Here is a 22,556-nt window from a genome sequence, read left to right as displayed (position 1 = left end):
TCTAAACTAGTGGTGGAGAAAATAAAGGCTAAAGAGATGGCATTCCTGAAATATTTAAAAAAAAAATAATAATAATAAAGAGGCATACAGAAAGGACTATTGGATGAAACTGAAAGAAGCCAAGAGAGAGATATGTCTGGCAAAAGCACAGGCAGATCAAATGACTAGAAATGTGAAAAGAGGAGACAAAAATTTTTTCAGGTATATTAGTGAAAGGAGGAAAACAAAAAATGGAATTGTGAAACTGCTACGTGGAGAGTGATGAGGAAAAAGCAAATGTACTAAAGAAGTATTTCTGTTCTGTATTCATGGAAGAAAATCCTGGAATAGGACTGCAATTGGCTGGCAAAGTTACACATTAGAAGAGAGTGGATACCACACTGTTCACGGAGGAATGTGTTTATGAACAACTTGAAAAATTAAAGATGGACAAAGCAATTGTACCAGACGGGATCCATTCCAGTATACTGAAGGAGCTCAGAGAGGTTCTGCTGGGCCCTCTTAAAGATCTGTTCAATAAATCCTTGGAGACGGGAGAGGTTCCTTTGGATTGGAGAAGAGCAGATGCAGTCCCTCTTCACAAAAGTGGTTGCAGAGATGAAGCTGGAAACTACAGGCCAGTAAGCCTCATTTCTGTTGTTGGAAAAATAATGGAAGTGCTGCTGAAGGAAAGGATAGTGAATTTCCAAGCATCTACTGGGTTATAAGATCCGAGGCAACATGGGTTTACTAAAGGTAAATCATGCCAAACAAATCCAATTGAATTCTTTAATTGGGCGACCAGAGAATTGGAGAGAGGACATGCGCTAGATGTAATTTACTTAGATTTCAGTAAAACCTTTGACACAGTTCCTAATAGGAGGCTCCTGAATAAACTTGATGGACTGAATTTAGGACCCAAAGTTGTGTATTGGAAACTGGTTGACAGACAGACGTCAGAGGGTGGTGGTTAATGGGATTTGATTGGAGGAAGGAAGGGTGGGTAGTGGAGTGCCTTAGGGATAGATGCTGGGCCCAATTCTGTTCAATATGTTTGCGAGTGACATTGCCGAAGGGTTAGAAGGTAAGGTTTGCCTTTTTGAAGATGATACAAAGATTTGTGACAGAGAGGACACTCTGGAGGGAGTGGAAACATGAAAAAGGATTTTCAAAAGTTAGAAGAATGGTCTAAGCCTGGCAACTAAAATTCAATGCAAAGAAGTACAGAGTGATGCATTTAGAGATTAGAAATCCAAGGAAGTCATATGTGCTGGGACGTGAGAGGGACCTTGGAGTGATAGTGTCTGAGGATCTGAAGGAGCAGAAACAGTGTGACAAGGCGGTGGCTGTAGCCAGAAGGATGCTAGGCTGTATCGAGAGAGGCATAACTAGTAAAAGAATGGAGGTTTTGATGCCCTTGTACAGGTCATTGGTGAGGCCCCACTTGGGAGTATTGTGTGCAATGTTGGAAACCGTATCAGGTGAAAGATATGAGACTTGAAGAGGTCCAGTGAAAGGCAACAAAGAGGGTAGGTGGTCTGAGCCAAAAGACATACAAAGAAAGACTGGAAGACCTGAATATTTATACTCTAGAGAATGGGTAGGTAATTCCAGTCCTCAAAAGCCACAGGCAGGTCAGGTTTTCAGGATATCCACAATAAATATGCATGAGATAGATTTGCATCTCAAAGGAGGCAGTGCATGCAAATCCATCTCATATATATTCATTGTGGATATCCTGAAAACCTGACCTGCCTGTGGCTCTCAAGGACCGGAATTGCCTATCCCTGCTCTAGAGCAGTGTTTTTCAACCTTTTTACACCCGTGGACCAGCAGAAATAAAATAATTATTTTGTGGACTGGCACACTACTAGGACTAAAATGTAAAAACCCCGGTTCCACCCCATCTCCGCGAGCTCGGTCACCTCAGTAACTATAGAAAAATAGACAAATATAAAATATAGACAGCAGAGATAAATTCTCAAAACTGACACGTTTTGATCATTAAATTGAAAATAAAATAATTTTTCCTACCTTTGCTGTCTGGTGATTTCATGAGTCTCTGGTTGCGTTTCCTTCTGTCTGTGTATCCTTTCATTTCTTTCTTTCTGCACTCAGGTCCAACAATTGTCCCTTTCTATTCCCTCCCTCTTTCCTTCCCATGTCTTTAGTGCCCCCAGTGCCTCCTTCCCATGCCTTTAGTGCCCCCAGTGCCTCCTTCCCATGTCCTTAGTGCCCGCAGTGCCTCATTCCCATGTCCTTAGTGCCCCTTCCTATGTCTTTAGTGCCCCCAGTGCCTCCTTCCCATGCCTTTAGTGCCCCCGTGCCTCCTTCCCATGTCCTTAGTGCCCCTTCCTGTCTTTAGTGCCCCCAGTGCCTCCTTCCTATGTCCCTCTCATTGTCTTCCACACTTTATCCCACCCCCCACCCCCGAAGCCAGCCTGTCTACCTCTCTCCCTCCCTCCCTGGCCAAAGCCAGCCTGCTTGCCTGACTACCTCCTTCCCTCCTTGCTGGCAAAAAAAAAAAAAGCCTCCCTCCTTCCTTTCCCCTGCTCTTACCGCTCTGTTGCTGCTGCTAAACCCAACAGGAAATCTTCTTTCCAACGGCAATTCAGAGAGGACATTCTGGGCCAGCCAGGCAGCGATTGGCTGGCCCAGAACGTCCTCTCCGATGTCAGAATTGATGTTGGAAAGAAGATTTCCTGTCGGGTTTAGCAGCAGCAGCAGCAGCAGCAATCTTGCTGGCCCTCTGCGGACTGGCAGAAATTTCCTGCGGACCGGCACTGGTCCGCAGACTGGCAGTTGAAGAACAGTGCTCTAGAGGACAGGAGGGGCAGGGGAGATATGATACAGGCATTTAAATATTTAAAGGATATTAATATAGAACCAAATCTTTTCCGGAGAAAGGAAAATGGTAAAACTAGAGGACATAAATTTTGAGGTTGTGGGGTGGTAGACTTAGGAGTTTAATATTAGGAAATTCTTTTGCCTGGAAAGCCCTCCCAAGGGAGGTGGTGGAGAAGAAAACAGTGACAGAATTCAAAAAAGTGTGGAACGAACATGGAGGCTCTCTAAAATGAAGGATATCATTGGAAGAACTAAGGCCGGTACTGGCAGACTTGAATGGTTCATGTCCTGTATATGGCTATTGGGCTTATTATGGTCTGGGGAGGGCTTTGATGGAACTCCATTAATTTGGAATGGTCTAGATAGGCTAGAGCAGGGGTATCAAACTCGAATCACATAAGGGGCCAGAATTTTTATTAAGATATTACCCCAGCCTTTGCTGACCGTAGGTCCCGGGTCCGATGCTCACAGGACTTCTGTGAGTGTCGGATCAATCGCCGCCAACACCCATGCTGCACGCCAGCAAAGAAGGGGATTAGTCTTAATAGAAGTATAGGGATACAACCTCTCCAACCCCATGCCGGCTACAAAATAAATAAAAAAAGAGACTTTTCCTTTCTTTTAAGTCCTAGTTCATGCTTGCTGTCTAACACCAGCTCTGGCAGGATACACATTTCAAATTTGACATATTGTAATCACAAAATAGAAAATAAATGTTTTTTCTACCTTTTGTTGTCTGGTCATTTTGCTTTTAGTCCCAGTTTCTCTTTCTGATTTTGTCTATCTTCTAATTCTCTTTCCAGTGATTTTTCCCTTTTAACTTTTCTCCTTTTATCTTTTCTGCTTCTGTCCACTCAAATCTTGCCCTCTTTCTCATCTTTCTCCTTTTTAAATTTTCAGCTACCTATCAATTTTCCATCTTCTCTTATTCTGTAGCTCTCCCATTTCCCATCTCACTCCTTTCCCAGCCTCCTATTTCCTTTTCTCTTCTCTCCTCTTGGTCCAACATTTTGCTCCCTCTATTTTCTGTTGTTCTTTTTCCTTCCCCCCTTGATGCTGAACAATGAGATGTAAGAAAAAAAAAAAAATGAGATGCTGCATCTCTCTCTCCCTTCCACTCCTAAGCCTAACATTTCTCCCTCCCTTCCATCTCCAACTTCTCTCCCTTTTTCTTTCCAACTGCCCCATCCCATCTCTCCCTCTGTCTGCATGCCTCCCTCCCTCCCCCAGATCCACCATTTCTCCCTTTCTCTTCCCAACGGTTCTCCCTTCAAATATCTTTTTCCCTCTTCCTCTACACTACCCCAGGTCCAACCTCTCTCCCTTCATCTCGCTCTCCTCACAGCCCAGCTTGCCTTTCCCTCCAGCGACGATCCCTCTCTCCTTACAGCCCAGCATGCCTTTCCCTCCAGCGCCGGTCCCTCTCTCCTCTCAGCCCGGCATGTCTTTCCCTCCGGCGCCAGTCCGATGTCGCCGGCAAGCCAAAGAATCTGCCGACCTCAGATTCGGGACTGTTGTACTTGGCTCCTTCTCCTCCTTTTCGCCTGCCGCCATCTGTCTCCAATGGCGCGCAACTTCCTGTTTCTGCCTGGATGGACCGCGGCAAACGGAAGGCAGGAGGGGGAGCCACGAACAACACTGCTGAAGCCGGCAGACTTTCTGGCTTGATGGCAACGTCGGACCAGCGCGGGAGATAGGACACCCTGGGCTCTGAGAAGGGGAAGTTCAGAAGCATTGGCGCGGGCCACATAAAAAAGCCAGGCGGGCCGGATTCTGCCCAAGGGCCATGTGGGCTAGAGTGATTCAACGGCAACTCCAGTAATTGGAACCTAAACACATTACAGGGTAGATTTCTACAGTATATGACCCAGAAATATCAATTAACAAAGACAATTAAATTTAATCATGGATTTGTAACACATATACCTACTGGGAAGACTGGACGGACCATTCAAGTCTTTCTTTACCTATTGTCATTTGCTATATTGATCTTTTCTCCAGATCGTTTATAAATTTGTTAAGTATCACAGATCTCTGTACAAACTCCAAAGGGTGGAGTATGTAATGTTATTTATTTATTGATATTCTATTTCTATCTAAGGCTTGCAAAGCCCTAAGGTGGGCTACATGCTATACTCTTTTCACAGAAAGTTACCTAAGGGTCTGAGGTACTAAAGGTTCTTTCCCGTTGTGTATTATCTACACAAATGATGCACTGTCCCTTTCTGCAAATTCTCTGGTAGTGTCAGATGCATACAGCAACCTCATTTTGTGTTATGGATAATTTATCACACTGTAACTTCTTCCTTCTTCTGTTACTTTCTTACACAGAATCCCTAGGGATGTCATACTGTACCAAGGGATTGGATAACACAAGGATCCCGCAGACCGCGGACCTCACAGATCTCTACCCCACGTCCTTAAAAATCTGTTTACCTCAAGGATGAGCAGAATCTGTGAGGTCCACGGGAGTTAAAATGAGGAATCCTGCGGACCCCATGCCAGAGTCGCTTTCTTTTTAAGGCTGGGTGCTTTATTTTCACGGGCTCGCAGATAGAAGGTATTTGGGGTACTGGGGTGCAGAAAAGTGGGCACAACAAAAGGGAGAGGCAAGATGAGGCACCAGCACCAGCAATCCCAACCACAACCAGAAAAGAAACCAGCAAATGTAGTAGTTAAAACGCGGACCCCATGGAACTAAAGGCGCATGGCCTTAAAAAGAAAGCGGCCTGTAAGTGTGGAGTCGCCAGGATCCTCGTCTTATAACTCCTGCGGACCTCACGGATTCCTTTGGAGGGGGGTAAGAGTGGGATCCGGCAGGTCCGCGGGAGTTAAAACAAGGATCCCTGCGGATCCCAAACCACTGCCGCTTTCTTGTTAAGGCCATGCAGTACAGATCCACGGGGGTCCTTGTTTTACCCTGTACCAGAGCACGCCATTTCTCTGGGGACATTATTCCACAGCATCAGTTGACTCGTTCTCGCCCCGTTCTGTTCACCAAATAGGTCACGCAGTGCTTCTCGGTTGAGGGGGGGGGGGTGTTGTTTACACTGTCCCACTTCCTCTCGCCCCGGTTACCTGGTGTGGGCCTCCGCTGCTCGCGGCTTTCCCCGGAGCCGGCCCCCGCAGCCCCACTGCTGTCCCCGGGTTCTAATTCCGGGCCTCGCATCCTCCACCGCTGTAGTGACCGCTGCCCCTGCTGCCTCCTCCGCCACCAATCGCTTCCTGCTTCCTCCTCCAGCACGCCGGCATCCCACCCCCATCCGTCTATGACATCATCGTACACCACCAATAGCGGCCCGCGACCAGTTCGGTCGACCCTGCATAACCCGTCTCACTGAACCTTTATTATGCAAATAAGGAATCCACTGGTATTCAAATGATTTTATTACACTATCAATTACGGTTGCATTTTGATTAAAATTTAGGTATGTATGCATTTTCCATTGCAGCTCTTTATGACTTTGGGCAAGTGACTTAACCCCCCTCTGCCCAAGGTACAAAATAAGTGCCTGTATACAGTACAGTATACAATATATAAATTGCTTTGATTGTTGCCAAAGAAAGGTGGTACTGTATATCAAATCCAAAACCCCCTTCCCTTCACTATAGGACTGATAATATCCCTCCCTTCCCTATCCAATATCTCTGCCTTTCTCCTCTAATCTAATCCATTACAGTAAAACTTTGGATTGCAAGTGTTTTGCAAGACAAGCAAAAGATTTTATTAAATTTTAACTTGATATGCAAGTAATGTCTTGCAATACAAGTACATACAGTATGCACACATAAAAACTGAGCCAATGGTTCTCTCTCTGACGCTGCAAGAGTGTAGCGACTGTTCTAAAGAGCAAAGTTTTGCAATAAGAGTACGTATAATATACACACATCACATCATCACAACTGAGCCATGGTTCTTCTCTCTCTGACACTGCAGGAATGTAGCGACTGTTCTAAATGAGCGAGGTCTTGCAATACAAGTAGGTATAGTATTTTGTATTAAAGTTTTCGGGTTGTGAAACGAATTGTCTGAGTTTCCATTATTTCCTATGGGGGAAATTCGCTTTTTTTGGATTACAAGCATGTTTTCGGAATGAATTATGCTCATAAACCAAGATTTTACTGTATTTCTGAGTCACACTATTTATATATATATATTTATTTCATTTTCTATCCCGTTTTTCCCAAAGAGCTCAGAACGAAGTCACAGATCAAACATACATAATATAGAGGAGAAACCAAGATGGAGGCAGCTAGGAGCCGGTGTTGGTAACAAACAGCTGAGTTCAGGAGCGTTACTTTCAAGATTTTTTCAGCAATGCCGCACTCCAAGCGTAAGTGTCTGTTCCGAACCCACTGTGGTGAGACCATCTACCCCTACACAGAGATCTATTCTGGACTTTGCAGCTGCTTCCCCTAACCCCCGTGGAGTACCTGGAGGATTGCTTGGGCTGTCTCTGGCTGAAGAAGTAGCTGGGGCCTTGGAGCTGGAGATTTCTCTCTCCCCTCTAGAGGCTATGCCGCCGCCGTACCCTGCTCAACTCGTGGTCTTGTTGGGGGAGCCCTGCCTGGATGTGAATGCAGGGGAAACTCCGTTTCAGGAGACTGGACTCATGGGAATTCAAACTAAGCAAGAAGTTTTGAGAGCCAACTTACCATCCGGCATTGAAACAACAAAACCAGCAGCAATTACACTCGAGAGAATATGGGAGTCTCTCATGTGTTTGAATTCCACGGATGCCAGGTCTGCTCAAGAAATTACCACACTTGTAAGTACTGTTGATGGTTTGGGAAAATCATTGGATAAAACTAAAGAAGAATTCTCCACGGAAATTAAAAGTGCAAGAGACAATATAAACTAAACTAAACTAAACCTTAAGTTTGTATACCACATCATCTCCATAAAGATAGAGCTCGACACGGTTTACATGCCATTCAATAAATGAGGGAAGGACATAAGAAATTAGAGGTTATGAAGAAGATAGCTAGCTTTACATTTTAAATAGATAGCTTTACGTTTTGGAGAAAAGCCAGGTTTCAGATGCTTGCGGAATAATTGGAATGAGCCTAGGTTCCGCAGCGGGGCAGGGAGGTTATTCCAAAGCTCAGTGAATTTGAAGAAAATGGATTTCCCTAATTTACCTGCATACATGACACCTTTTAACGAGGGGAAAGATAGTTTGAGTATGTGGGCGGATCTGGTAGTGTCAGGTCTTGAAAAATTTCAGGATAGTGGGATTAGGGGAGGAAGAATGCCATGTAGGATCTTGAAAATTAGGCAGGTACATTTAAAGTGAATCCTAGAAATCACCGGAAGCCAGTGAAGTTTTGACAGAAGCGGGGAAACATGATCAAATTTACTTTTTGTGAAGATCAACCTAGCCGCAGTGTTCTGGATCTGCTGAAGTCTTTGAAGATTTTTCTTGGTTAGACATAGATAGATGGAATTACAATAGTCCAGTCTGGAAAGAATGATTGATTGTACAATGTAGCAGGTATCCAAGCTGTAACTACTAGCCTGGTTAATTAAAGAATTTTACTGAATAGAAAAATTGAACAGATGGAAAACTATAACCGAAGGTTAAATGTCCGACTTTTGAATTTTCCAAATGCTTTTGGTGTAGCGCCCACAGAAATGTGGAAAAGATATTTAATTGAAGTATTAAAAATGTCCCTGGAACATATTCTGCCATTAAATTGAATTTACTATATACCTATTTATTTATTTATTTAGATTTCTATTCCGTTCTCCCAGAAGCTCAGAAAAAATACATCTGATCTGGGCTTCCACAATGGTATTTTGGAAGCTCAGACCAGATGTAGTCCACATTTTAGCAAAGGTGGAAAGAAGAAGAAACGAGAGCCAGCATGGTTAAAAGGTAAAGTGAAAGAGGCTATTAGAGCCAATAAAATATCCTTTACATAATGGAAAAAGTATCTGTAACTGTCTCCCCTCCCCTTATCCAGGGTTTGGCATCTGCCCCTCCCCCATTTATACTACTCTTACTTATTCCTATAGCACTGGCAGACATACACATGTAAGAGACAATTCCTGCTTGATCTGCCACCTTTCCTGGTCTACCTTTATGTTGATCTTCTGTTAGTTCACAACAGCAGCGGTGTTGCACATATGCTACCTGTGGCTTGGTCTGAAGTTGTCCCTTGACATCACTTACAGGTTACATGTTTTATTCACTTCATATATCACTAACTTATTATACAGTGGTGTCTCTCAAACTTTTTTTTAGTTCCGGCACTCTAAACAGGGCAAATATTTTTCTTGGCACATTATAATTGAATTCATTAAAATTACAAAACCAATAATAAATTAAATTTGAATTATTTATTTAAAGTTCTTTATGCTATGTACTGTATGGGTAATTGTAACAACAGTGAAACTAAAGTAGATAGAATAGAGCTGCTAATCAATGCGATGGATGTGCTTGTTTTTGAGTTCAAATTAACTCAAAATGCAGCTCGAAAGTCGACAAGCAAACACGCATTTCATCATCCACCATCTGCAGACGTTCTCTTTTTTTATTTAATTTCTGTCAGAGCTGAAAATCCAGGTTTGCGAAAATAAGATGATCCAAATGGTTACAAAGCCTTGATTGCTTTGTTGCTCAAGTTAGGATAACTGCTGTATAAAAAATAAAAATAATACTAAAATTACTTGCCGTTAGCTTTCAAGGACCAATCACATCAAAGAATGGTATCTGGGCGGTTGTATCCTTTTGCACACTGATACTCATAACATTGACAGACTTTTGCATATGCGACATACATGTCATTCCAGCAATAGATGAGACATTATAGACAAATGGGTAGTGTCCCCATGGTCGTGTGCCATCTGCAGAAGGAATCCAGTTAGGATTTTTCTCTGTGCCTCTTCTGTGCTTCACTAAGCTCCTTAGCGCCACCTACAGTTTTTCCCTTTCTGCATGCATGCCTTCAAGAGTGTGTTCATTTTGATGCAGATCTGATACATCTTCGCTAGGGTTGAGGCCTTCTGTTGAGCATCCATCCTGACCTACTTATGAAGGGTTCAGTCTGCAAAGAGGACTTGGGTGTTTGCTCTTATGGCATGGCTCTTGAGCATCAGCTTTAGATTAGAGAATGACACGGGGTCAAATTTTTCCCCGTCCCCATGGGAACTCATTTTCCCGTCCCGTCCCTGTGAGTTTTGTCACTGTCCCTGCCCTGCCCCATTCCTGTAAACTCTACCTTAACCGTACAGGCCTCAAGTACTTATGATTTTGAAGTGTCTGAGGCTTGTGCAGATGTGGATGGAGCTTGTAGGAATGGGGCAGGGGCAGGAAAAGAACTCATGGGAACGGGATGGGAAAATTAGTTCCCACGAGGAAAGGGAAAAATTTGACCCTATGTCATTCTCTACTTTAGATCACAATGCTCTTCTGATGTAGTCCTTGGTACTCTTCTCTTGTCTAAGCTGTCAACTGCTATATTTGCTTCCACTATGGCATGGAAGACTTTCCAGTATTGGTGCGCCCAAGACCAAGCAGTGTCGTATTCCACTCCTCTTTCGGTGGTACTGGCCTTTCTCCAAGTTGGTCTTGATCAAGGCCTCTCTGCAGCATCCCTTCAGGTCCAAGTGGCTGGGCTCTCTTGTTTTTGAGCCTGGGGCCATTCTTCGTCTTTGGCATCTCGCCCTGACATTGCCAAATTTCTGAAAGGGGCTCGTCACATTGGACCACTGATTAATCTGACGCTCCTTTCCTGGGACCTCAACTTGGTGCTGTCTGGTCTATCCAAGACTCCCTTTGAGCCCTTTTGGGATGCTTCCCTTTTGGACTTCTGTTCAAAATACCGTAATTGGCCAGGTATTTCCTTAGAAAAATCAATATATTATTTTATTAAAAATGTTTCTAAGGTACTCATCAAACTCCCCTTCCTAATTTAGTGAATGATTCAACCATTTCCTTGATCAATTTCTAGAGACCTCAGAACCATAACTCCTCTGTCCCACCAAGGTGTTTCAACGGGGAGATTCAAGTGGTGAAATCCTCACCGGTCTACTGTTTTTAAGTACTGTATGTTTCTTATCATTTTTTACTTATAATTACTTATCTCAGTAATGGTGAGTTATTCATTTCTCAGTATGGACTAGCGGTGAGACCCGACATGTTTCACAACAGTTTCGTCAGGGGTCTTCCCACCACCGCAACTGTCCACCTCTTATCCTTCGTTATTTGCAAGTCCCTTTTGGACTTGGCATTTGAGATGGTCTTTCTGGTTGCTCTTTCTTGAAGTAAACCATTCCTCCAAAGCTTGGAGATTGGGATTTCCTTGTGCATGGTTCCTTTCTTCCTGTCGAAGATGGTTTCAGCTTTCTATGTTAACAGGGAGTCCATTTGCCTGTTTTTCTGCCTGTTGGTTCAAAGACACAGGATCATGTTTTGAGGAACCTAAATATGCATGGAGTGCTTCTTCGCTATCTGGAGGTCACAAAAGAATTTTGTCTTTCTGACCATTGGTTTGTGCTGTCTCATTCAGTCAAGCGGGATGCTCCCGCTTCTAAGGCCATGATTTCCAGATGGATCAGTGAGGCCCTTTAGTCAGCCTACATTCTTTCTGGGAAACAGTCTCCTGTTTCTGTCAAGGTGCATTCTTATAGATCTGTGGCTTCTTCGCCACAGCTAGAGCTGTCTCTCCTGAGGAGATTTGCATGGCAGCAACGTGGCCCTCTCTATACACATTTGCCAAGTTTTACAGAGTGGACGTGGAGGTGAGACAGGACTCTGCCTTTGGGTCCTCAGGCTTGATAGTTGGCGCTGTAAGCCTGCCCTAGTTTCTTCGGGACTGCTTTTGTATGTCCCACATGTCTAGAATGTCTCACCTATTGCACTGGAAAAGGAGATTATGTACTTACCCTGACAAGCTCTTTTCCAGTAGATAGACGAGACATTCTAGGCTCCTTCCCTGTCCTTCCTGCACCTGACTTCTGTCTCAGTTTAATTCATGCATCTCCAAGTTGTAACTTGGATGCCAGTCAGCCCTTGGGGGCTGGGGAGTATACTGTATAAATGTTCCTCTTTTCTGTGGGAGTAGTTTCTAAGCTCCTTTGAGGATTTTGCTGGCTGTTTGCAGCTGATGTTCTCAATTTACCCATTTGAGCAGAACATATATGACCTTGATTGTTATGGGTGTCTCTACTTCGTGTTGGTTTGGTAGCCCTTGGTGCTTGGGTACTAACAGTAGGTGGAGCTGAGGAGCTCAGTAAAGTACAGAAGAGGCACAGAGAAAAATCCGAACATGGGGCCATGGGGACACTACTCACTTGTCTAGAATGTCTCACTTATTACTGGAAAAGAGCTTACCAGGGTAAGTACATAATCTCCTTTTCTAAAGTATACTTATGGAGGGAATTTTTAAAAAATAAAGTAAGGCTGCTAATTTTTCAAAAGTTTAGGAGGCATTAGATGATCGAGTTTACACAACTAATCACAGTAAAGTATGTTAGTTTGCATTCAGTGAATTCATTTTCATTTTATTTTTTCCAACATTAATCATAGCAATCCAAGTATACGTGTAACAGAAAATAGCTTGGAGAAGGTAAAGCAAAATATACAGAAGCAAACCCAATTTCCAAATTAAGAAACAGGAAATGAAAGCAATAACCTCCATTCAGCTATTCAGTCCATGATTGTTAGGGGGCATAACCAATTTAATTCCAGGAAATTTGCTGTGAATTTATTTTCAAAGTGGTACATGCATAAATAGAGTTCCACAGGAAGTTAATTCTATACTATCCCTTTCTTCTATGAAACCGCGTTAGCGTTTAGTGCAGAGAGAGAACAGAGAGCCTCGCTGAATGGCCTGTGCAGCTCCTGATGCTCATTGAGTTCCTATGAGCGTCGGGAGCAGCGTGGGCCATTCAGCACGGCTCCCCACGCTAGAAACTGCTAGCACAGTTTTGTAGAAGAGGGTGTATGTGTCCATGTGTATAACCAGGATTTATGTCTCTCTTTCATTATTTTAATTTCATTTACCGCATTTCACCCACATTACACAAAAGTCTCATAATGTTTGATTGTGTTGATGTTTAACAATATTTTCTTGAAAATTGTCTTATTAACTCAACTGTTTCCATATTAACATTTTGTTTGCATTTTGTAATAATCATACTGCTTGATTCCAATTATAAGTTTTTGTTTCTTGTGTATGTAATCCAAACTATTCCATTATTTTCACCATATTAAGATTAATGTGACTATGACATACTGTACCATTAGTTTGGTAACAATGGGGTCAATATTCAAAGTGATTAAACTAGGCAAGAAAGGTTGATATTCAGCAGCACTTAGGGGGAAGTCATTAGTATGGGCTACTGTTATGTCAGGTAGTGTCTCATTGCATAAAATGGGACCCTGTGCTGAAATAACTCAACTTTTGATGAAATAGCCCAATTTAATAGTAGCCCTTGCTGATAAGGGGGGGGAGGGGTGTTAGCTACATAATGCCACTGAATATTAGCATTAATCGTCAAATTCATAGTTGACAATTTTTTGGGTGGTCCAAGGGCGGAATCGGAACTAAAGTGGTTTAGTGCCAGACAAATAGGACTGCATAAAATGTATTTATTTATTTATTTATTCAATTTTCTATACCGTTCTCCCAAGAGAGCTCAGAACAGTTTGCATTTGTCTATTCCAGTTTATGTGGTTAAATGCTGAATATCATACTCAACCAGATAAGTGATATCCAGCCACATAGATCTAAATTTTCTGTATATGTATCTCTTTCTCTCTCTGTATATATCTATATATAATATACTGTATGTATAAAAATATGGCCATCAGTGGAACTGTGGGGATAGGGGAAAGGATTAAGAGCTAGTTCTACAATGGCCTCTGGTGACGAAGCAGGAACTGCCTCTCAGGACCTTAAAAAAAAATCTAGTAAAGAATTTCCCCATTTTGTGATTGCAGCTCTCAAATATTTATTTCAGTATATCGAGTTAGTCCAATAAAAAATATTTAGACTGATAATTATGCACTCTGTCTATTAAAAGCTAAAGGAGGTTTCAATGGTTCTTGTGTGTGGTGTTCTGAAATCTTTTCCTTCCCTTAGGCACATTAACAGTATAGTTAACATTTTTGAGGATCTAACAATTCTGGTGGTTGATGTGCTGTTTTCCACATAACTATAGGTATTTGCTTCTAAACATGCTCTTTCTCTAGCAGAGGCTTCCTTGTGGTGTATATTTCAAAGTAGTTTTCCAGAACAAGTTTTAGAATTTGGTGTTGTCATTTGATATGCCAAAGCCACAAAAAGGTCATTCCCTGCACCCTTTTAGTGCTTCTCTCTCTCTCTCTCTCTCTTCTTCCAACCCTTCTCCCCCACAGGTGTTTCTCTCTCTCTCTCTCCTTCCAAGCCCCCTCTACTGTGAGTGCTTTTCTTTCTTTCTCTCCATCCAACCTCCTTCCCATGGGTGCCCCTCCCTCTCCTTCCAACCTTCTCTCCTGCTGTTTCTGTCTCTCCCATCCAGCACTACTCTTCTCCATGCTCTTTTCTCCAGCATTTGCTCCATTTCATAATGCTTCTCTAGCCCTCCTCCCTCTTTTCCTCCATCCATGCTGTTTCTCCCTCCTTCCATGCTGTTTCTCCAGTCCCCTCCAAAACTGCTCTCTAGCTCCCAACTCCCCCACCTACCTCTTCCATGGGCCAGCTGCTGTAATTGAATCTTTGGGCAGCTGGCAGTGGCAATGAGGTAAGCCTGATGTCACCAGCCTGCCCTGGAAGCTGCCTCTTTGCAAGTCCCGCCTAAGCAGGTACAGGAAGTCCCAGTAGAGAGGCGGCTTCTGGGGCAGGCGGCGCAAAAGGCTTACCTCGTTGCTACTGACAACTGCCCAAAGATTCAATTACAGCAGCCGGACCCGGGGGAGGAGGTAAGTGGGGGAATCAGGAGAGCCAGTTAAACCCAGACAGATTCCCCCAGTTTTGAGAGAGAAAGAGATAATGGTTACTGCAGATGGACAGACTAGAAGGGCCATTTGGATAAAGACAAAACTATAATAAGTGGATTTCTTGCTAGACCTCAAATACCCAAGGCACTACTTATAATTCTATTCATGCCCTTGCTGGGATGGTGTTTTCATCATTGGTCCTAGCAAATAGTGTGTGCAGTAAATCTTTTTGTTAATTTTTCAACAGGCTATAAATTATAAAGTGCATAGAGTGCTGTAAAAGTGCTCTAAAGTGCTGTAATGAAAGGCACTTATCTTTGCGCCTGATGGCTGCCCAACCGTTCACTTCTAGTTTCGTCAGGGGCTATGCCTCCTTAGTTACAAGCACCGACATCTACAGAAAAACATGAATCCCTTAATAAATAATTTAATATAAAGTGACATCCTAACAGATCTAGCTTAACATTAAAATAATTATTTCATTAGTAAATTATTTAATCATAAATTTATCAAATCAATTTAATAAATAATATAAATTTCCAATTTTAAATCTAAACTGTTAAATTTTAAGTTTAAAAAACCTGAGATTGCAAATTTACTCTTAAACCCTAAGGAATTTGTATAAGGGATGGGAGGGAGTGGAGGAAAGATGCTGCACATGTGGGGGTGAGAAAGGAAAGAGGAAGAATTGGGGTGAAGGAGAGGAAGGGAGAGATGATCATGTACATATTCCGAAAATAAGACCTAGTGCGTTTTTGGGGCCTAAAACTAATATAAGACACTGTCTTATTTTCGGGGAAGCATGGTAGCAGGACTTAGTACCTCAATCAGACAGCAGAGGATGCCACTATCAAACAATGTCACATCTCAGACTACACTAATTGAGGTCCTTTAAAGGAAACAGCAGAGCAAAAGCAACTTTAAGAATATTTGCAAAGAGAATCTTGCATAGCACTTAACATCTTTTCTGTCTGAGCCATCTCTATAATGTATGGACTTAGCAGACACAAAACACATCAGATATGACAGCATAAAAAACCTGAACATATCACATGATAGAAATTAGAGTTCCTTGTGTGATTAAAATTTAATATTTATCTGTTAATCTTTCACCTCAAGCAGAAGTAGTGAAAACCCCCTGAGAGGCTGTTATATGAGATAGAGCAGTGTAAGTCACAGCACATTGAGGAATCCAGATCCTCTTTCCCTCAGAGGTGATCTCACTGTAACTTCTGCATGAGGAATGGGCATCTCTTGGGGTCTTTCTGCCAGGATTCTCCAGCTCTCAACTTTAGGTCAGTGTTTCCTGTGAGTCTCGTTTGTGCATGTCAGATTCTTTTATTTATTTATTTTAAAAATTTCTATACCCTCTTTTTTATATCAAAACGGTTTACAAAATGATTACATACATAAAATGTTGAAACAAATCTGGACAAGTAGAAACAGACAGCATTAATTTTAATAATCAGTACTCAGAAAAATGCATCTTAATATCTCTGCAGAGTACATTCACTCCACATCCCTCAATAATGGGGATCTGCATATTTTGTCTTCCTTGAGAGGATGATTTTCAAAGCAGCTTATCCAGAGGGAAATTAGCCAGGTTGAAAATTGCCTGCTTAAAAAAAAAAAAGAGTTAACAGTTCTTTCTTAGAAATATTAAAAATTGTCCTGATTTTCAAGCATATTTTTTGTGCATTTCACAGGAGAATTAGGTCTTTTTAACGTATGAAGCTCTGATAGCGCAGGCCACTTTTTAGCACAGCTTAGTAAAATAGCCCCTATATGAGTTATCTTAGATGCAAAACTAACCTTGAAATTCCATATCAATGACTTGGCTAGGAGAATGTTTTTTAAGCTAGGTCAGCTGAGGGCTATAAGATCTTCCCCCAAACCTGGGCAGCCAAAATCCATGCAGGACTTACACCCTTAATGGTGAGATCCTAACAAAAACTGAAGCAGAACGAGACTTAGGGGTGATCATAAGTGAGAACATGAAGACTGCCAATCAAATGGAGCAAGCTTCATCCAAGGCAAGGCAAATCATAGGTTGTATTCGTAGGAGTTTCGTCAGCCGTAAGCCTGATGTCATTATGCCATTGTATAGATCCATGGTGAGACCCCATCTGGAGTACTGTGTGCAGTTCTGGAGGCCGCATTACCGCAAGGATGTGCAGAGGCTTGAGTCGGTCCAAAGAATGGCCACCAGGATGGTCTCGGGACTCAAGGATCTCCCGTACGAGGAACAGCTGGATAAATTAAAGCTATACTCACTCGAGGAACGCAGAGAGAGAGGGGTGACATGATCAAGACATTCAAGTATCTCACGGGCCGCATCGAGGTGGAAGAAGATATCTTCTTTTTCAAGGGTCCAGCGACAACAAGGGGGCATCCGTGGAAAATCAGGGGCGGGAAACTGCACAGGGACACCAGGAAATTCTTTTTTACTGAAAGGGTGGTTGATCGCTGGAATAGTCTTCCACTTCAGGTTATTGAGGCCAGCAGCGTGCCTGATTTTAAGGCCAAATGGGATAGACATGTGGGATCTATTCAAAGAAGATAGGTAGGGGAGGGTCATTGGGGTGGGCAGACTAGATGGGCCTTGGCCCTTATCTGCTGTCTATTTCTATGTTTCTATGTTTCTCAAGGGTGAACAATCCCTGATTTCCGAGGCGTTCTTTATAGCTCAGATTTTCCATACCCTTTACTAGCTTCGTAGCACGCCTCCGCACCTTCTCCACTCCTGGTGCAGCCCATAAGGGGGTGCTCCTAGGGCCAGTATCTTCCCCTTCCAGCAGCCGCAGCCCCAGTAGCAGTGTTCACAACTCACTGCTCCACTGGTGTTGGGCCTTCATATCTCCCAGGTCCTGCCTTTACAGAAGCAGTAAGTAGGTGGGACCGGCAAAGAGGAAACCCCAATGCTGGCCAGAGCAGCAAGTTATGAATGCTATCACTGCTGATAATAGAAGACAAGTTTTTGGTAGTGATGAGGTGACAATGAGAGAGAAAGAGTGAGAGAGAGGGGGGTAGGGAGGGAAGAGAGGAAAAGGAAGACCAGGGAAGGAAGAGGAGAGGAGAGAGAGATGAACATAAGAATTGCCACTGCTGGGTCAGACCAGTGGCCCATCATGCCCAGCAGTTCGCTCATGTGGTGGCCCTCTCGTCAAAGACCAGCACCCCAACTAAGACTAGCCCTACCAGCGCACGTTCTTGTTTAGCAGAAACATGTCTAACTTTGTCTTGAATCCTTGTAGGGTGTTTTCCCCTATAACAGCCTCTGGAAGAGTGTTTCAGCTTTCTATCACTCACTGGGTGAAGAAGAACTTCCTTACGTTTGTACGAAATCTATCCCCTTTCAACTTTAGAGAATGCCCTCTCGTTCTCCCTACCTTGGAGAGGGTGAACAACCTGTCCTTATCTACTAAGTTTATCCCCTTCAGTACCTTGAATGTTTCGATCGTGTCCCCTCTCAATCTCCTCTGTTCGAGGGAGAAGAGACCCAGTTTCTCTAATCTTTCGCTGTACGGCAGCTCCTCCAGCCCCTTAACCATCTTAGTCGCTCTTCTCTGGACCCTTTCGAGTAGTACCATGTCCTTCTTCATGTATGGTGACCAGTGCTGGATGCAGTACTCCAGGTGAGGGCGTACCATGGCCTGGTACAGCGACATGATAACCTTCTCTGATCTGTTCGTGATCCCCTTCTTTATCATTCCTAGCATTCTGTTCGCCCTTTTTGCTGCCGCCGCACATTGTGTGGATGGCTTCATCGACTTGTCGATCAGAACTCCCGAGTCCCTTTCCTGGGAGGTCTCTCCAAGTACCACCCCGGCCATCCTGTTTTCGTGCATGAGATTTTTGTTACTAGCATGCATCACTTTACATTTATCCACGTTGAACCTCATCTGCCATGTCGATGCCCATTCCTCAAGCCTGATTATGTCATGTTGCTAGACTTTAAGGGAGGGAGAGAAAGAAAGGAAGTATTGGAGAGGCTAGGAAACAGATGCCAGTCCATGGGGTGGGGAGGGTTAGAAAGAAGGAAGGAAAGGAAAAGAGAAAGATGTCAGAGCATGGGGTAGGAGTTGTGACATAAAGGAAAGAGAAAAAATGGAGAGGGAGTGATGCTAAAATGGATCATATATAAAGGAGAGAAGGGGCACAGACTAGATTTAAGGGGAAGGGGGTAGACAGTTTATGGAAGGAGCATAGAAAGAGGGAAGTTGCTATTTAGAAGGGGAGGAGAAAGAGGGCGGACAGTGGATGGAAGCGATAGAGAAAGAGTGGACAGTGGATGGAAGGGGCAGAAAAAGAGGGCAGTTGATGGAAAGAAAAGAGTGAAGAGAAGATGAGGAAAGCAGAAACCAGAGATGACAATAGGTAGAAACATATATCTATATCTATATCTATCTATCTATCTATCTATCTATCTATCTATCTATCTATCTATCTATCTATCTATCTATCTATCTATCTATCTATCTATCTATATATATATATATATTTTGTTGCTGTAGAATAAAGTAGTATTGTAAATGTGTTGATAAACGTGAAATAAGGTACAGGATACTATAACTATAACAGCAGTATACTGTATTGACCTGAGAAAGGAGGTTTTGATTTTTGAAAGCTAGTTGAAAAATGTATTAGTCCAATAAAATGGTATTTTCCATCCTTTGTTTTATTTCTACTTGTTAATTTTTAAAGTGATGATTTGTCATTTTTTTTTCAAATTTACATCTGCTATCTTTATATTTCGCGTAGTATTAGGGGACATGGCTCACTGTTTCTGATTCTGTGGTGTGGCACTCTATGCGGAGTCTGGCTTCTTGGCAGCTCTGTTTAACTTTTGTCTACATATTTCTAATTTAAGTTTGTGATATCTTATTCCATACTTGGCGAGGGTATATCTGTGTTCTATGTGTATGAAAAAGACATGGTTTCCTGTTAGCACTGACTCCAGGATCAATCTATACTAACCTGGCTTGTTTAGTTTTACAATGGGTATATTGATGTTCTAGTGCTCACTGCAGTGTTTAAAATACTACCTTTTCCTAGGTGCACCCTTGTTGTGTGACTTGTGAATTATTAATAAAAATATATTTTTTTTTATATAAAGGAGTGGGTGTTAAAATGATCGGCCCTGGGTGTCATATATGCTAGGTACGCCACTACAGACTTCACAGCAAGGTTGACTCAATAGGTTGACAGCTGTACATTTTGGAAAGTATCCCCCTCCCTTAATAATGCGTAGCAAGGGTTTTAGCACTGGCAGCGGTGGTAACTGCATGAGCGTTGAAGCAGTTACCGCCGCTGCTGGCACTAAAACCCACGCTATGCATTAGTAAAGGAGGGGGTATATCAGATCACAAATGTAACCATCACAATTAAAGGACAAGTGAAGAACTGAATACAGGCTAATGATCTCAATTAGCTATTGATGTCTGAGAAACCTCTAAAGAAATCAGTGACTAGTGTTTACAGACCAATAATCCTGTTGTCAAAACTCAACCCCCCCCCTAAAAAATCACAAAAAACCCATTGCAAATTGATAAACAATGAGGGGCATTTTCGATAAGTTGTTTAAGTCTGAGGTTGGACATTTTGGGCACAATGTCCACAAAACCAGTAGAAAAAATGTCCATTTTCAAAGCTGCCGGACGTCTATTTTTTATTTTCAAAAATGAACTATGTATAAGTTTTGGTCCTTAGGATGTCTATCTTTTTTGGCCATTTTCAAAAATTAAAACGGCCACATGAAAAATGCACACAAGCAAATTTTGTAGATGTACCCATCTACCTTGTTTGATTGTGGCAGGAGAATCCTCATCAGTTGAGCCAGTTTGGGGAATTCTTGCTGGCTCAGCTGATTCCTGATTGGCCAATTAGGGCCTTAAGCCCCTCCCACTGCATCCCAAGATGCACTGGGAGGAGGAAGACCCATCATTCGCAGCACACGGCGCTGTAGGCAGGAGGGAGTGGGCTTCCCTTCTGCAGATTTTGTAGTGCAAGGTATGAGAGTGTCAGGTGATGTGGGGAGGTGTTGCCAGTGCTGTTGGGTGATGTGTGTGTGTGTGGGGTATTGCCAGTATTGAGGGATGTTCGAGGGAGGGGTGTAGTGTGGGTGCTCTCTGTATAGGGAATTGGGGGATAGGTGTCTGTGAGGAAGGGAGGGAGGAATCTCCCTGCCAGTTCATCTGATCCTGGCAGAAGGAATCCCCATCAACTGAGCCAGCAGGAATCCCCGAAACCGGCCCAGCTGAGGGAAATTTCTCTGCCTTGATCAGCTGATGGCAAGCCCTCAATATGCTGTTTCTTCCCTCCCCCCCATTTCTGGGTGGTGGGAGGGGGTTGGGATTTGTGACCACTGGGGGAATAAGGGGGGATTATACCTTAATTTCTCCAGTGGTCATCAGGTTAGTTTTGGCAGCTTTGGGGCACTTAGATGCAACTAAAACAGGTCTAACTGCCGGTGTCTATGTTCCCTCTAGGAAAACTTTGATTATTGCTGCTGTATGTCCAGGTTTAAGCCCACCTGATTAAAGCTCATAACATACCTCCCCTTTGAGCTCTGGACGCACTGCAGCTTAAAAGTGCTGCTGCATATTCAGAAAATTGATTTTGATTATTGGCACTTGTATGTGTCTGCTATTAGAATGTCCAAGTGCTGACTTAGGCAGGTTTTTGGACATTTTAAAGTTTTGAGTATGCCCTCCAATGCATGTAGATCTCAATGTCAATGCTGTTGACAGGCTCTCAAGCTGCATTACAAAGTTATTGGCCTATAGCACAAATGATGAATATGCCATCATGCTGTACTTGCAAAATGGCAGGTTATTCAAGAATGACATGAAAGCAGTGGCGTACCAAGGAGAGGGCGGGGGTGAGGGGGGAGGTCCGCCCCGGGTGCACACCCCAAGGGGGTGCACAGCCGGCCACCCTCCCTATTCTGCCGCTGCTGCCTTTCCTTAACCAACAGCAGCGGCAGTAAACAGGGGTGTCCACGGGTGCTCACCGGCGTTGCTCAGGTTCTGGTTGGCTCCCCTGCTGAAAGCCGCGGGTGTCTGCTCCTTGCGCGATCCGCAGCTGCATCTGAATAATTCTCTCTGACGTCACGATGTCAGAGAGGCTTCCGCCGCAGCCGCAGATCGGTGAGGTGTAGATGCCCACGGCTTTCAGCAGGGAAACCGGCCAGACGTGCTGGGCAAGGAAGGGGGGAGGGTAGAAATGCTGCACAGGGAAGGGGGGGAGGGTAGAAATACTGCACAGGCAAGGGGGGAGAAATGGAGACATGCTGCTGCTGCACAGGGAAGGGGAATGGTAGAAATACTGCACAGGCAAGGGGGGAGACATGCTTCTGCTGCACAGGGAAGAGGGAGGGTAGAAATACTGCACAGGGAAGGGGGGAGGGTAGAAATGCTGCAAAGGCAAGGGGGGACATGCTGCTGTTGCATAGGTAAGGGGGAGAGAAATGCTATTGCTGCACAGGCAAGGGGGGAGGAAGAAATGCTGCACAGGCAAGGGGGGAGAAATGATGCTGCTTCACAGGAAAGGGGGGGAGAAATGCTGCTGCTGCACAGGGAAGGGGGAGAGAAATGCTGCAGCTGCAGCACGCAAGTGGGGAGAGAGAGGGAAGGAGGGAGAAGGAAGACAAGGGAGAGGAACCAGAGATGCCAAGTCCATGGGAGGGAGGGAAAGGAAAAAAGGAAAGGAGATACCAGTCCATGGAGGGGGAGGAAGAGATGCCATGGCATGAGGGAAGGGAAGGAGATAGAGATACCACACCATGATGTGGAGTGGGAAGGA

At 43.6% G+C, this 22,556-nt stretch overlaps 2 protein-coding genes across 6 annotated transcripts in view; one reads left to right on the top strand and one right to left on the bottom strand.

Moving 5' to 3' along the window:
* Positions 1-6,135, bottom strand: part of LIPE (lipase E, hormone sensitive type) — a 76,847-nt gene extending 70,712 nt beyond the window's left edge. The window contains exon 1 of one of the 2 annotated variants that reach the window (XM_033962496.1): positions 5,905-6,135. In XM_033962496.1, the coding sequence (XP_033818387.1) occupies positions 5,905-5,995 (91 nt within the window). In that variant the 5' untranslated portion in view covers positions 5,996-6,135. The remainder of the gene's footprint in view (positions 1-5,904) is intronic. The other variant, XM_033962498.1, reaches the window with a different exon arrangement.
* The window catches only part of LOC117368802 (carcinoembryonic antigen-related cell adhesion molecule 21-like), a 62,359-nt gene continuing 45,835 nt past the window's right edge, over positions 6,033-22,556 (top strand). For 2 of the 4 annotated variants that reach the window (XR_004541030.1, XM_033962505.1), the window contains exon 1: positions 7,402-7,595. Coding sequence is in view for 2 of the 4 variants with exons in the window: in XM_033962505.1 (XP_033818396.1) it covers positions 7,532-7,595 (64 nt within the window). In the remaining 2 variants the exon portion in view is untranslated. Of the gene's footprint in view, positions 6,255-7,401; positions 7,596-15,924; positions 16,049-22,556 lie in introns of those variants that run through there. The other 2 variants (XM_033962507.1, XM_033962506.1) reach the window with 2 other exon arrangements.

This window comes from Geotrypetes seraphini, chromosome 11 (genome assembly GCF_902459505.1).
Source record: "Geotrypetes seraphini chromosome 11, aGeoSer1.1, whole genome shotgun sequence".
Lineage (NCBI taxonomy): Eukaryota > Metazoa > Chordata > Amphibia > Gymnophiona > Dermophiidae > Geotrypetes > Geotrypetes seraphini.
This window is presented reverse-complemented; position numbering and strand designations above follow the sequence as displayed.